The following is a 15209-nucleotide window of genomic DNA, read 5'->3' on the forward strand; positions in this document are numbered from 1 at the left end:
GCCACTCCTGGGCAAACCCACACCAGGTGTGCAACAAGTTTGGTTAATTAGATTTGAAACAGATTTAGATATTTCACAGTTTGTAGATTTTTTTCCATTTACATGTTTTTCTCTTTCTTTCTACCAAAACCTGGATGAGAAAAGTCTGTAGTCTGGTGCTTTGGTCTCAACTTGCCCTTTTTTATGAATTTCAGTTTTCTTTAGAGAATCTATAATTCATTTTATTTGTCATTTCTGTGGTTTGTTTATTTTGGATATTTAAAATGTTTTCCAACTCCAGTGATAACTGTTCATCAGAATTTAAAGTTTATTGATCTTTGAGAATTATTATGCCATTACCATAACATTACTTGAAAATGGTCTCAAGACAATAATATTGTCATTTATCACAATGAATATAAAAACAACACACACATCCACTGTGTGACCCAGAATATATCACCTGAATTATTCTCACATTGCGCCATCTAATGTTCAAAGTTGAACATTTCAGCTCTTTCTTTGCCAGTGGAAAATCCCCCTGTTCCTCTGCATGACTTCACTTTCAAGCCAGATTGTATTTATGAAGTTTTTACATTTTAACTCGTTATCTTCTCACCTTTCAACCATTATCTATTCTCCGGTTCTATGGTTCACCAGACTTACATCCACATTTCTGCTCTACATGTTTTCCACTGACTTTCCATCTTCTTCTTGAATGGTTTGCAGGATTTTAAAGCTTTATTTTGAAACCTCATAGATATTTGCAGTGTCTAATTTCCCCCCCTTCTATATTATAGTATGGCAGATACTTTGTCCTGATTACTAGTTGTTGAAGGGCCAACTGTTCGCAGTATCTTTCTCAAATTTGCCATTTATTTTAATCGGGGGCGATTGGTAGGCAACTATTGGAAGCATAACCACGTAGTGCTGATGTTAAAAAAATAATTCAGAAAACAGAACAACACAAAGTCAGAATAAACCACACCATCTTGTTTTGATTGCTCAAAGTTTTATTCTTGCTAAGCCAAAGAACAGAAGAAAGTTTTGCTAAGATGATCCTTTATTATAACTCATTCAGTCTGATCTGATTACAGAGAGACAATCCAGCTGCTGTTTGCTTGTCGCTTCATTCCTTAGGTTGCATTAAAGAGAGAAATGATATGAAGTGAAGATGCAGAAATATATTTTGGGTTTTCTATGAAGGTGCAGAAAGGCAGGTAAACAGAAACTCCTAGCATTCATCCTCCACTGGTTCTGTTTTACACATCTGGCCTCTTTGGGAACCTCACGGTTTTCAGACTGTTCTGGCGCAGACAGAAGGCAGACTCACATCACACGTGTGGTCATCCCAGCACTTGTTGTCTAGGAGCAAAACAACAAATCAGTCAAACATCATATAATGAAAACTCTGAAGTGACCTAACACTACATCATAAAAAATGATCGAAATGGTTGATTAAACCTTCTTGCCACAAAAAATATTAATAGAAGCTCCAGTTAATGCAGTAAATGTAAAGTTGAAACCAGATATTTATATGCGCAACATAAAAACAAAAACATGTTTTTCCTATTCTTTGAAGTTAAATCAGACCAAACCTCTCTTGTTTAAGGTCTGTTAGGATTACCAAAATTATTTATATTTGGTAAATTCCAGAAAACTTAAACAGAACATTTTTCATCCAATCCAGAAGTTTACATACGTTAGGTCAGTGTCGGGGATATCCGTCTTTAGCTGAATGAATTTGATCAAATGTAAACTTCTGCTTTCAACTGTATGTGGAGGTCAACTAAAAAGTTGACTTGCAGAGTAAATAGGCTTTTCATCCATGAGTCCTGATACCAACTGAAAAAGAGAGATACTATATTTTCTTTACCTGACCAGTTCATCACTGCACAGTTCTGGTTGTCTTTCCAATTATCAGGCTGCCCTTCACCCCAGTTTGTGTAGCTCATCGGGCTTCCATCGCTCCACAACCAAATCTTCTCCTTCAAGACAAAGTTCAGCAGATGATATGTTTCATTCAATGTCTTATAAAATATTTCACAACTAAAGTATCCTGGTAGAAATACCTGCTCTGCATCAGAGCCTCCAATCCATGCTTTTTTGGACTCACGACTTGCTGCAACTATCAGAGCCTGAATCTGACGGTACTCGTTCACGTTGTGAATTGATGCAAGGTTTGCCCCCAAGGCCATACAGTTTTTCTACAGATAAACACACAATGATGTGCTGAAGAAGTAGGAGGACTTTATTTAAGAACTGTGAAATACAAGAGAGCAAAATAATAAGAGTACAACGTTGTTGGAAATCACCTCGGCTTTTGCCCAACTCATTTCACTGGCGACGTAGAGGAAGCAGCGGCCGTTGATCGGAGTCCATCCAGAAGGACAACAGGACCCCTGGAGCAAGTTATCTTGTGCTGATAACAAAGAAATAGATATTTTCAGACAGGAGGCGTGGTATGAGTCTTGATGATTCGATATTACATTTATTAAAAAAGATAAATCCCTCAATGACAAGAAATTATCCAGACACTTGTGCAGAAGAAATCCATGATGTGTTTACTTTGCAAGGAACAGTGAAAACTTTGAGATAAATATGAACTTTCTGAAAAAACAGTATGTATTATGTTGTAGTAAAGTATACTATAATAAATTATGTCATGTTTACTATGGATTAGTTGAGGTTCAAGCAATCAGACTGAAGAAATAAAAAGCAATGACATAAAAGTCCAACCAATCTTTACCAGCAGAGCCATAATCTGGGGCATCTGTGGCTTTGTTGAACAGGAGTTGGTTTGTTTTAGTCACTTTATGAATTCTTTATCATTAATAAATACTCACAGACACCACTGGTCAGAGCCACCATGGAAAAGACCAGGAGGACCAACAACTTCATGATGGAGACGATGCAGGTTTACAATCTGAAGATACATGTTAAGAAAATTCAGTGTCACAAACAAGATAAGAAGAAAAATATCAGCAAATCTGATGAAGAATGATCTGTGTTCTTAGCCAGCACCTTCAGTCTTCACTGTAGAATGACTGGGTACTTATAGAGCTTCTAATCTTGCTAGAAAAGGTTGACCAACTGCTTGTTGGTCATCTGAATTCTTTTGTGTCAAAGGTCACAGTGTAAATCTTCACTTCCACTGATCAGAAAAGCTTTTTTTCTTTTCAGTGTCTGTCTTTCCATAGAAGACAAAAAGTAGATGAAATGCTTAGATCAGGGGTGGGTAATCCTGGTCCTCCAGGGTCAGTATCCTGCAGCTCCCTGGTCCAACACACTTTGATGAAAGAGCTGAATCACCTCTCAAGTGGAGTCAGGTTCTCCAGAGTCCTGCTAACGACCTCATTATTTGACCCAGGTGTGTTGAAGTAGATCTTCTAAAAGCTGCACTGCAGGACACCGGCCCTCGAGTTGCCTGGAGTTGCCACCCCTGGCTAACCGTAGCCGAAACCAACGATTCTTAATCTAATAATAATGTAACAGCTGTTTCTACCAACGCCCGGATGGGAATTACCTTCTTTCCTTTAGTTGAGCTTCAGACTGGAGCCTCGGCTTTCCTTTCTGGAAGTGATGAACAGATCCAAGACCAAATCTTATATAGTGTTTCTGCCAAGCTGCCAAACAGGAACGAGCTCCTTTCATGTCTGCATTATGCACACAAACATGACTGAATAAATATATTAAATAACCTATGTTCATTCCAGATGTAGTATTATGTTACTTTTCTCAGAACTATCATCTAGCCTGGGCGTTGTTTCAGTTCTGTGTAATTTGCTTAGAAAGCAATCTAACTGATCATTCTTCTCTTTCTAATTTCAAATTAAGTTTCCACCTAAATATGCAATCTGAATCTGTTATGTATATCAAGCTAACACATCTGTAGCAGATGCTATTAGAAATGCTGTGTACTTATGTCACCTTAAGCCTGAACACAGAACATGTGCTTTTTATTCATTCAGCAAACACATCATGTTAGTCATTAGTTACTGCATGTTTCCATCTATGTTTTTATGCACATTTTGAAGTATTATAGTAGAAACAGTCGAAATTTGAAATAATTTCCTCAATTTTGTAAAAAGTTGAGGAAATTCAACTTTTTACGAAAAAAAGTTGACCAACTGAGGTGGTTTTGGTTTTTCTGACAGAGTTAATGCACTAAAGTGGAGATGGAAACACATTTGCTGAATAAATTCTGACATAGGAAACTTTCTCATCCACTGACTTTCTCTATTTCTCTGAGATGTTCAGCCCATGATAGTTTGCAGCCTCTACTTCCTGTTTTTTACATTCATACGTATCTTTGACATCTGACGAAATTATGCTCTGCTTAGCCTGATTGAGTCGATTCAAGCCAGTAGATGGAAACTTTCATAATTTGCATTTTTTCTGTGACATTTCAAATGTTTGCTTAACATTCACACTTACTGTTGATAGAAACATAGCTAATGTGATTATGCTGTAGAAACAGATGATAAAGTCATCTATTGTACAATTTATATCAAGATTTCATTCTCCTGTTGTACTGTACACTTTTTAAAATTGAGAAGTAAACTCACCGGCCACTTTATGAGGTACACCTGTCCAACTGCTCATTAATGCAAATGTTGAATCAGGCCTGTAGTCACGGCCAAGACGATCTGCTGCAGTTAAAGCCGAGCATCAGAACGAGGAACAAAGATGATTTAAGTGACTTTGAACGTGGCATGGTTGTTGGTGTCAGACGAGCTGGTCTGAGTTTTTCACAAACTGATGATCTGCTGGGATTTTCACTCATAGCCATCTCTAGGGTTTACAGAGAACGGTCAGAAAAAGAGAAAATATCCAGTGAGTCTCAGTTCTGTGAGCACGAATGCATTGATGAGGTCAGAGGTCAGAGGAGAATGGTCAGTCTGGTTAAAACCGAGGTCTACAGAAGAGCATCTCTGAACTCTCAACACGTCAAACCTTGAGGCGGCTGGGCTACAGCAGCAGAAGACCCCACCGGGTGCCTCCCGTCAGCTAACAACAGGAAACAGAGGCAACAATTCACACAGGCTCACAGAAACTGGACAATAGAAGATGGAAAGACGTTGCCTGGTCTGAAGAGTCTGGATTTCTGCTGCGACATTCAGATGGTCGGGTCAGAATTTGGCGTCAGCAACATGAAGCCTGGATCCATCCTGCCTGGTATCAACGGGTCAGGCTGGTGTAATGGTGGGAGGATATTTTCCTGGCCCTTTGGGCCCATTAGTACCATCTGAGCATTGTGTCAAATCCTCAGCCTACCTGAGTATTGCTGCTGACCACGTCCATCCCTTTAAGGCCACAGTGGACCATCTTCTGATGGATACTTCCAGCAGGACAACGCTCCATGTCATAAAGCCTGGATCATCTCAGGCTGGTTTCTTGAACGATGAGTTCACTGAACTCGACTGGCCTCCACAGTCACCAGATCTCAGTCCAGTAGAAACCTTTGGTGGTGGAACCAGATATTCACATCATGGATGTGCAGCTGACCAATCTGTACTAGAGCAGAAGTCCAAACTGGTGTTTCTGGTACTATAAAACCGCTCCATGACATCAATGGGGTCCGGATACATCACATGGGAACCCAAATTATACCCATTTTTTAGACCCTGTTTTCATTTGATCTGGGAATTTTGTTAAAATATGCAAAATCAGCTAAATTATTACTGCTAATTCACTCAATTATGGGAAAACATTAGAAATTGCACTATAACTTTTCTTTGAGTGTGATGATGCAATAATGAAACGGTGGCAACATTTTCAGTCAAGCATGAAGCTGAATAAGGATGTTTGTTCTGAGGCGTCAACAGCCGCATGAAAACTAGTAATGTTGAACCAGAGGCTGAAGGGCAGGGACGCTTCTTTCATGTATCTGGTTACTGACGTCTCAGTTTCCAGTCATCACATTATTTACATACGAAACTTTCACAGTAAACAGCTTAGAGTAAGAATAAGAATATCTTTATTAGTCACTCAGGAGGGAAACGGACATTTCAGTAAAACCCGTCCAAAAAGAGAACATAAAACAAACAACATAAGACGTAAGTCGACGTGTGCCTGAGGCTGCGGTTCAGATTAAACAGATAAAAATAAAAGGGCCAGCCGTGACCAACAGGAAGAGCTAAGCTGTAATAATAGTCAGCATTGATATTTTCCTCTGCAGGAATCAATAAGGATGATTGTTTAGATGATGATTAGCAGACTTTTTGGTTAAAGAGCATGTTGGTCATATTCTGTTTGTTCTATCTGAAATAAAGGAGAAAAGACTCATGAACTGGACATAATGTTAAAAATACACTTAAAAACAAACTAAATGATAATCCATATTTCAAATTAAATGCATTAGTAACATGGAAATGTTTCTCATTAAATAATTCTCAAAACCTTCAGTGGATTATTGGACATAAAATACGGACATTTCAGCTCACGATAAATTACATAAAACTAATCCAAATAAAAGTGTGTCTTGTGATGCAATCATCAGTTAAAACACATGTAACTGAATAAGGGAGTGCTCAGAGATGAGTGTTTGGACTGCAAACATTGTCACCATATCAGTTCTAGGAAAGCAAATAATAATCAAACAGAGTTGGTTTGGCCTCTGGCACCATGAGTCAGCAGCAACTGGTAATAATTTTAATTAAAATTTGTATATTTTCCTCTGCATGTTAAAGAGAAACAAAAACAGTTTTGGAGAACATTTATTTTCAAGCAAGTAACAACTCAAAGCATTCAGCTAAACTACACAGAAATAGTTTGAATACTGAGGAATGGCCCAGTCAAAGACCAAGCCTCAGTCTGAAATGTTGCCTTTGCTCCTTCAACTCTGAACATCTTATGTTTATATGCAGAAACAATGAAGTCTTAAACTTATTGTGATGTTAATTGTTAATGGAACCTTTCTGGTAAGAGCAAAACGTAATGTTTACATCAGTGTTAGTGGGCATAGCATCCAACCCCCCCCCAAAAAATAAAATACAGAAAGAATATATTTTTCAGATAATTTATCAAAGTAATCTTGAAACAAATACAATATGCATACTTGTGTGACTAATTAGGTGAGTATATGCATTTGTTTATTCATTCAAAGTAAGGAAAGTAAATTCTTTTTTACATTCTCAGAAAAGATCTTCATATATGGGACTTATTTGGTTGAGATTTGTAGATGTTTGTAAATTGTAGCTTTAATGAGAACTGCAGAGATTAGGGAAATGTTTAACTTCAGGTGATAAAACATGCTGCCATAAAGGGAAACATGCAGATATCAGGCATACATCTAAAATAAATGTTTATAGTTATTCACTTGTCTACCTGCCTCTACATTGAGGAAGAGGCAGGTAACAAGAAACATAAAATATTAAAACATAAGAACATTATCAGACAGTAAATGCAGCTTGTTGGATTTTCTTGATAAACTGTTAAAAAGGAGCCTCAGGTTGAAAAACAAACATAACTGAGATAAAATGAATTCAGACCTGGTGTTTCTTCCCCTTCTGAAGGTTTTTCCAAATTGCCAAGTCATCCTTACCAAGGTCTACACTATGTGGTATCTAAATATGCATATTCAAAAAGTTTGAGTCTTGGCAAGAATTGCACCCTTTAGATCTCAGTAAGATATTCTGTCATGTTTTCAAAAACTTGTAAAATGAAACAGCCAACTGCATTGATGAATTTGACTAACGTCCAACAGATTTGAGTGTCATTTACTTAAAAATCAGCTCTTAATCAAGAAAACCAAACTAGTTACAGGATTATAGCTAAACTTCCATCCATGTCTAACAAACTTTGCATTAAGATAAAGTTACACAGAATTCATGTGTTTAAAGATTTTCAACATTTCTCAGGGTTGGATCATATCTGAACATGAGATGTTTTACAACATATTGATCTAATACTGTCCTTTTGAGAGTAAGATCCTCCAATTTATACAGAAATATTACATATTAAGAGCAAGTTCTTTATTTTAAGAACTAGTATATTATATTTTTGAAAACAAAAGCTTCAGAAACCGAAAAGGCACAGAAAATAAACCACACCATCTTGTTTTGATTCCTGTTTGATTTCTGCTATGTCAAAGAATAGAAGAAAAGTTTTAGATAATTTATGTAACACATTCAATCTGCTCTTACTAAAAAGAGAGAATCCAGATGCTGTTTGCTATTTGAGGATTCTTTGCATTAAAGAACAAAATGATATGAAGTAAAGAAGCAGAAATTTATTTTGGGTTTTTTATGAAGGTGCAAAAAGGCAGGTAAACAGAAACTCCTAGCATTCATCCTCCACTGGTTCTGTTTTACACATCAGGCCTCTTTGGGAACCTTTCAGAGTTTCTTGGCGCAGACAGAAGGCTTAGGGCCAGAACAACCCAAGTGCTGGGTTAACAGCACTTGATTAACAAATCAATCAAACATCACATAATAAAAGGTGAGCTAACACTATATCATAAAATAATCAGAAAGGATGATTAACTAAACCTTCTTGCCAAAAATAATTTAAAAATGCTCCTGCTGTTAATGCACTAAATGTACAGTAAACCAAATGTTTAGACATATCAAATAAAAATAGTTACAGATTTTTCTCACTGTCTGAAGTTAAATCAGTAGAAACGTCTCTTGTTTCAGGTCAGTTAAGATTATCAAAAATATTTATATTTGCTAAATGCCAGAGAACTTAGCAAGAACATTTTTCTGTAAATTCAGAAGTTTACATACATTAAGTGATTATCAGGGATATCTGTCTTACACTGAATGACTTCGGTAAAATAAACTTCTGCTTTTAACTGTATGTGGAGATCAACTAAAATGTTGGCATGCAGAGTAAATAGCCTTTGACCCATGAGTCCTGATACAACTTAAAAAAATAGACGTGTGATATTTTCTTTTACCTGAAAAGTTCATCTGTAAACACGGCTGCCTGCCTTTCCAATTATTAGGCTCTCCTTTACACCAGTTTTTGTACAGCATGGGACTTCCATCGCTCCACAACCAGGTTCTATCCTGGAATCGTGTTCAGCAGATGACACATTTCATTCAGTGTTTCATAAAATACATAATAAATAAAGCATACTGGCAAAAATACCTTCTGTGCATCAGAGCCTCCAAGCCATGTTAGTCCAGACCCACGACTTGCTGCAGTTATCAGAGCCTGAACCTGATGGTATTCTTGCATGTTGTGAACCGATGCAAGGTTTGCTCCCATGGACAGACAGTTTTTCTATAGGAAAATACATGGCAGTTTTCTGAGGTAGTAGCTGGGTTTTTTCAAATAGTGAAATAATGGAGAGCAAAAGAAAATAAGAGAACGATGGAGAGAGAAATTTATTTTCCCCCTAGTGTCTGTATGTTTCAATTTCCATGTTGAACACATAAAGCAGTAAACACACAGAAAACAGCTGTTTGCCCCTTCTTGGGTCATCTTCAGAAACTGAGTGAATATAAAGGGAGAAATCAGGACACCTGTGACCCCAATGAAGGAGCCAGAAGCTTCAGCAGCTCAGATATGAGACTCTGCATTCAACGAATGTTGTTTTTTCACTAATCTATGGTTTTTGGGAAAGTGGAGTAGAAAAAGTCACTGGTGGAAAAAAGTCTGATCAATCCTGAGACAATTTGCCAAATGACATGTGGCAGACTTTATGATCAAGTGGCAGACTTTATGATCAAGTGGCAGTATTTATGATCAAGTGGCAGTCTTTATGATCAAGTGGCAGACTTTATGATCAAGTTGAAGGAAGTTATTTGCTCTGATGGGATCAAAATGCCACTTATTGCACATTTAGAAGAGAGGCTATGTATACTTTTCACATAGTACCAGGTTAATTAAGATAGCTTTTGTCTTTTAACAACTGAAATCATAACTTGAAAACTCCATTTTGTTTTTACTCCGCTACGTTTTTTTTGATAGTTGTAGACATTTGAGACGAAAAGCCAAAGCAGAACCAGAACCAAATGTCAGAAGGTAGAAATGTTTTATCATAGTCTTGTAACCATTGTCTGTGGTTTGTATCAGCACAAAATCTTTGTTGTACAATTTATGGATTTAAGACATTTTGCCTTTTCTGCACTTTATGTTCATCTTCACACATTAAAGGCAAAAGTAAAGTGTAATGTTTATATTGGTGTTAGTGGGAATAGATGGCCCATAAATTTGTAAGGTCCCAAAATATTTCAACAATAAAAATACAATATGTATATTTTTCACATGATCTACTAAACTAATATTTCCACAAATACAGTTCGCATACTTTTGTGACTCTTGTAATGAGTTCATAAATTTGTTCATTCATTCATATTACATAAAAAAGTAGATTATTTATTAATATGAAAAGGTTTTCATAATGAAAATGTATTGGTTCAAAGTTTGTAGATGTTTTTAAAGTTATAATTTTCATAAAACCTGCAGAGGTTTGGCAGAAAGTCAGCTTCAGGTGACAAAACAGGCAAGGAAACATGAATGGTTACTCTCCTCATCAGATATCAGATGAACTGTTAAAATTATTCTTTACTGTTCTTCACTACTCCCATTAAACGCTCCACCATTATTGTCCGTTCCTGTTTATTTGTGCAGTCTCTGGGTTGCTGGTGTCTCCAGTGGGCATTGGGGCCAGGCAGGTAGACCCTGGAAAGGTCACCAGTCCATCACAGGACAACACAAACACACAGGACATGAAACCATCCATGCTCATAGACACATAGGGACAGTTTAGAGTGACCTTTTGACCTAACATTCATATTTAGACGGTCAGAGGAAGCCAGGATACCCAGAGAGAACACATGCTATGAAGAAACTGTGTTCTTGTCGCAAGGCAACAGAATCCCATCATCTACTCTACTGTGCTGCCCGAGAAACACAAAAGATTAAAATAGAATAAAAACATGTTCAATTCATAAAATTTAGTTTAAATTTGCTTAATAATCTGGTCTTTGTTGAGAAAACCCTGTCTAAGATACAGTCAGACTACAAATGAAGAACTGTCATTTTGTGTTTCTTCACTTTCTTTTACAAATTGCTAAGTCATCCTTACTAAGGTCTACGCTATGTGGTATCTAAACATGCATATTCATATCATTCATGAATCCTTCGCAAAAACTACATTTTAAATGTCAGTTATATATTATGTGATGGTTTCAAAAAAATTTAATTACAAAATGAATCAGTGATTTCACAGCTAATTTTAATTAATTTGATTAATATCCCACTAGCTTTGTGTTGCTATTTGTAGACATAAAAAAAATGCTTTTTATCAAGAAAACCAAACCAGTTACAAACCTCTAAGTCACCTTCCCTTCCAACCTAACAAACTGGAATAAAACAGCAAGGCCGGCCCAGGCCTCCATGGGGCCCTAAGCGAAATTTGTTTTTGGGGCCCTCGAGTTCTGCTAACAATGTGGACCGACTGCAGTCAGCAGTCCAATCATTATATCATTCACACACCTGCTATAAACGTATTGCATCTCTGGCAGTGCTTATTATTATACATGTATAATGTAGGATACATTTATCGGCCAACTGATTTATCGACCAGTCCTCTTCTGCTCTGCAGTGAGAGGTTTGACTGACAGGCCCACCAGGTCAGGCCTGAACGTTTACAGTTAACAATATTCACCCCATTGTTGCAACTCAATGACTTTCTTGCTATATTTAGTGACATTTCAGACAAAAAAATATTGATATCAGTAAAAATCAGCAGGTCAGGCTTTTTAAATATTGGCACCAGGAATCGGCCAGAAATCTGCAATCGGAGCAGCCCCACACACATTCATGACATTCTTTGATTAAATAAATTTCTCTTCAGCATAACTCCAAATTAAATTTACACCAGGTGAGTCTTTCTTCCCTGGAATGTGGACCGGGACTGGTACCAAACTGATTCTGAGCTTTCAAATGGTTTCACATAATTTAGAAGTTGATGTAAAAATAATGTTTGTTTTTAGCCACAAAATGCTTCTGCTCAGCAGCAAACAACAAATCCCAACTAGAGCAGCTCGTTGATGTAGCAGCCATGTAGCCTGACATAGAAACATTTAGCTAGACAATGTCAAACATTGAGAAGTTTTAATTATTGTTATCAAACGTTATCAAACTCGGCATTTTGAAGCCAAAAATACCTCAGAAATATACAGAGCCACCATGAGAATCAACTCATTTAAAGTTAAAACTCAAACACAAAGACCCTAGCTTAAATGTCTGGCTGTTGAACTGGACCGTTCAAGCTAATTTTCTATTAGCAGCTTTACTAATCTTTACATTACTTTACATTATTACCAAGGCTCATTAAAACAAACCTTTATCTTGGTTTTTTTCTATTCTTTCTCTTGCTTTTCTGCCTCCCTGAAGGATACATCCTTTTTTGACACATTGTTTAACTTAACTTCTGACCGGAGCTTTGGACGTTTGGATGCTCTGCTCATTGCAGCTCATGTTACCGGCGAATCATATGGTACCTACTGCGGCCACCATGGGCCCCAAGTGCATTTTTTTTTCTTTTTATCAGTAAAATAATTATTTCTACATACATTATCAAATAAATATTGTAAAAACAAATCACTTCATAGTGAAATTGTGTGTTTTTGATATTATAATGACATAAATTATTAATAAAAAAATAAACTCCACTCAGAGGGTCCCTTAGTGGCCTTGGGGCCCTAAGCGGTTGCTTAGTTTGCATATGCTTTGGGCCAACCCTGTAAGACAGTGGTACCAGTAAAACGATACTGTTTAAGGATTTTCTGTCTGGTTTTAGAGCCCATCACTGCACTGACAGCAGTAAAAGTCATTAATGATTCTCTGATGACCTCAGATAATGGACTTGTGTCTCTACTTGTCCTGTTAGATCTCAGTTCTGCTTCTGGTCCAGTGGATCACAATATTCTCGTGAACAGGCTGAAGAAGCTGCAGGAAGTTTGAGCTGTCTGTGTTGAAGTCTGATACACTGAATGATTTGGAGAAACTTTGTGGGATTGTTGTTTTGTCATTCTGGCTGAAAGCTGAATGTTGTTGATCTTCATTGTCCTGGTGAATCGTCCTTTTTGCTGACAGGTCTCTGAGATTTTCAGCTTCTTGTTCGTCCTTCCTTCAGTGATCTCCATCTCATCATTCACACCTGAAGCTCAGCTCATGCTGGTACTAGTTGCTACTCTTATGTCTGATTAGATCTTTGTCAAAGGTTTTTTTATTTTTGCAGAGCTGCAAATATAAAATAGGAATGGAGTATTTAGCAACACTAACACCCTTTATGGATAGTCCCTGGTTAGCCTCTAAAAGACAAAAATATAACGGAAATATAATGGAAAGCCAAACCTTTGATCATAACATTTTAATGAAAATATAAAAATATTTAAACACAATAAAAACATATTCAATTGGTAAAACGTAAATTATCCTAATCTGTTAAAAAAAATTGAGTTATTAGGTTAAGAAACATGCCTAAGATAATATCAGAATATAAATGAACTGTCATTTTGTGTTTCTTCACCTTCTCAGGGTTTTACAAGCTGCTAAGTCATCCTTACTAAGGTCTACACTATGTGGTATCTAAACATGCGTATTCATATCGTTCATGAATACGTTGCAAAAACTACATTTTGAATTTCAGTAATATATTCTGTGGTGGTTTCAAAAATTTTAAATACAAAAAATGAATCAGCCACTTCAAACCTAACTTTTATTAATTGTATTAATATCCCAATAGCTTTGTGTTGCAATTTATAACCATTTAAAAAAATCAGCTCTTGATCAAGAAAACTGAACTAGTTACAAACTTCTCAGTCACCTTCCCTTCCTACGTAACAAACCAGAATAAGACGGTGTTGGCAGTAAAACAGTTCTGTTGGGAAAGTTTCTGTCTGGTTTTAGAGCCCATCACTGCACTGACAGCATTTTAAAAGTCATTAATGATTCTCTGATGACCTAAGATAAAGGACTTGTGTCTCTACTTGTCCTGTTAGATCTCAGTTCTGCTTCTGGTCCAGTGGATCACAATATTCTCGTGAACAGGCTGAAGAAGCTGCAGGAAGTTTGAGCTGTCTGTGTTGAAGTCTGATACACTGAATGATTTGGAGAAACTTTGTGGGATTGTTGGTTTGTCATTCTGGCTGAAAGCTGAATGTTGTTGATCTTCATTGTCCTGGTGAATCGTCCATTTTGCTGACAGGTCTCTGAGATTTTCAGCTTCTTGTTCGTCCTTCCTTCAGTGATCTCCATCTCATCATTCACACCTGAAGCTCAGCTTATGCTGGTACTAGTTGCTACTCTTATGTCTGATTAGATCTTTGCCAGTGATCTTTTCACTGAGCTTCAGATATAGAAAAGGAATGGAGTATTTAGCAACACTAAAGCCCTTCATGGATAGTCCAAGTTTAGCTTCTAAAAATCTAAAATATAATGGAAAGCCAAACCTTTGATCATAACATTTTAATTTAGTAGCGATATATAAAACATAAACACATTTTTACATGAAATGACATGGCACAATTACTGGCACCCTCTGCTGTTCATACCTTGTACTGCACCCTCCTGGAAAAAGGACACCTAGTCTTGTCTTACAATATTTCTCAAGTTTTAAACATAGATGAACTATTGCGGCTTTACCTTCATACAATCTCTTCTGGCTCACATCTGAGTATTTCCTGGACTGCAGGTCAAATCCTGACCTCAATGTCTCAGATTTCAACACCAAAGAAAATCAAGGAATGCCTGGATTTACTCAGTGCTTCAATTACAAACAGGTGAACGATTCAATGTTTTTGCTAGCTTTTTGTAGCACGTGAATTTATTTAGGGATTTAGATGGTTCAACATAAATGCACACTACATATAAATCCAATGGATCCCTGGCATCCACTGGGATTAGAGACCAGAGTCGCCCATAAGCTCAGATCCACACATTTGAGATTTCCTCTAAAAATGTTTTTAGCTGCCATTTTAATAGTTCAAATGCCACAAATGCCTTAATATGCATTTTAACTCTGCGCTTACTTTTTTCCAACTTTCAAATAATCAAAACAAGACTTTTTTAAAACTTATTTATATATGTTTCAAATGACCTGTAGGAGTAAAATGTAATTTTTTAACATATTAACTAAACATAAAGAAAGTTATCCCGTATTCAGTCTCTCAGAGAGAATGAAACCAAAAAAAGAGAGAAAATAAATAACATAAATGTGTGTATAAATACATATACATCTATTATTAAAGACGATAAAAAGGTGGTAA

The 15209-nt window shown here is 36.8% G+C and overlaps 3 protein-coding genes across 3 annotated transcripts in view; all 3 read right to left on the reverse strand.

Annotated features, from left to right (window-relative positions):
- Positions 1-15209, reverse strand: part of LOC148154337 (ladderlectin-like) — a 78540-nt gene that overhangs the window by 15270 nt on the left and 48061 nt on the right. The gene's annotated exons all lie outside the window — the stretch shown is intronic.
- LOC106909770 (ladderlectin-like) lies at positions 972-3634 on the reverse strand. The gene is made up of 6 exons (XM_088015814.1): positions 3506-3634; positions 2826-2905; positions 2295-2401; positions 2052-2186; positions 1856-1967; positions 972-1344 (listed from the first exon to the last, which is right to left on the reverse strand). Exons 2-6 carry the CDS (start codon positions 2878-2880, stop codon positions 1277-1279), a joined length of 477 nt encoding a protein of 158 aa, XP_087871940.1. The 5' UTR covers positions 2881-2905; positions 3506-3634; the 3' UTR covers positions 972-1276.
- On the reverse strand, positions 4922-10675 carry LOC106909772 (ladderlectin-like). Its single transcript, XM_088015202.1, has 4 exons — positions 10562-10675; positions 9076-9210; positions 8846-8993; positions 4922-4989 (listed from the first exon to the last, which is right to left on the reverse strand). The coding sequence occupies exons 1-4, from the start codon at positions 10673-10675 to the stop codon at positions 4922-4924; spliced, it is 465 nt and encodes a 154-aa protein (XP_087871328.1).

Source organism: Poecilia mexicana, unplaced genomic scaffold (genome assembly GCF_051168715.1).
Source record: "Poecilia mexicana isolate PSO_F unplaced genomic scaffold, ASM5116871v1 scaffold_18, whole genome shotgun sequence".
NCBI classification, from domain to species: Eukaryota; Metazoa; Chordata; class Actinopteri; order Cyprinodontiformes; family Poeciliidae; genus Poecilia; species Poecilia mexicana.

Excerpts from the sequence above, each read along its gene's own strand:
- LOC106909770 (XM_088015814.1), bottom strand. The coding sequence starts at position 2,880 with ATGAAGTTGTTGGTCCTCCTGGTCTTTTCCATGGTGGCTCTGACCAGT. Across the intron at positions 2,402-2,825 it reads GGCTCTGACCAGTGGTGTCT|CACAAGATAACTTGCTCCAG; the intron begins GTGAGTATTTAT and ends CTTTGTTATCAG. Across the intron at positions 1,968-2,051 it reads GAGGCTCTGATGCAGAGCAG|GAGAAGATTTGGTTGTGGAG; the intron begins GTATTTCTACCA and ends TTTGTCTTGAAG.
- LOC106909772 (XM_088015202.1), bottom strand. The coding sequence starts at position 10,675 with ATGGATGGTTTCATGTCCTGTGTGTTTGTGTTGTCCTGTGATGGACTG. Across the intron at positions 8,994-9,075 it reads GAGGCTCTGATGCACAGAAG|GATAGAACCTGGTTGTGGAG; the intron begins GTATTTTTGCCA and ends ACACGATTCCAG. Across the intron at positions 4,990-8,845 it reads CACGTCTATTTTTTTAAGTT|CTGACGGGAGGCACCCGGTG; the intron begins GTATCAGGACTC and ends TCCTGTTGTTAG.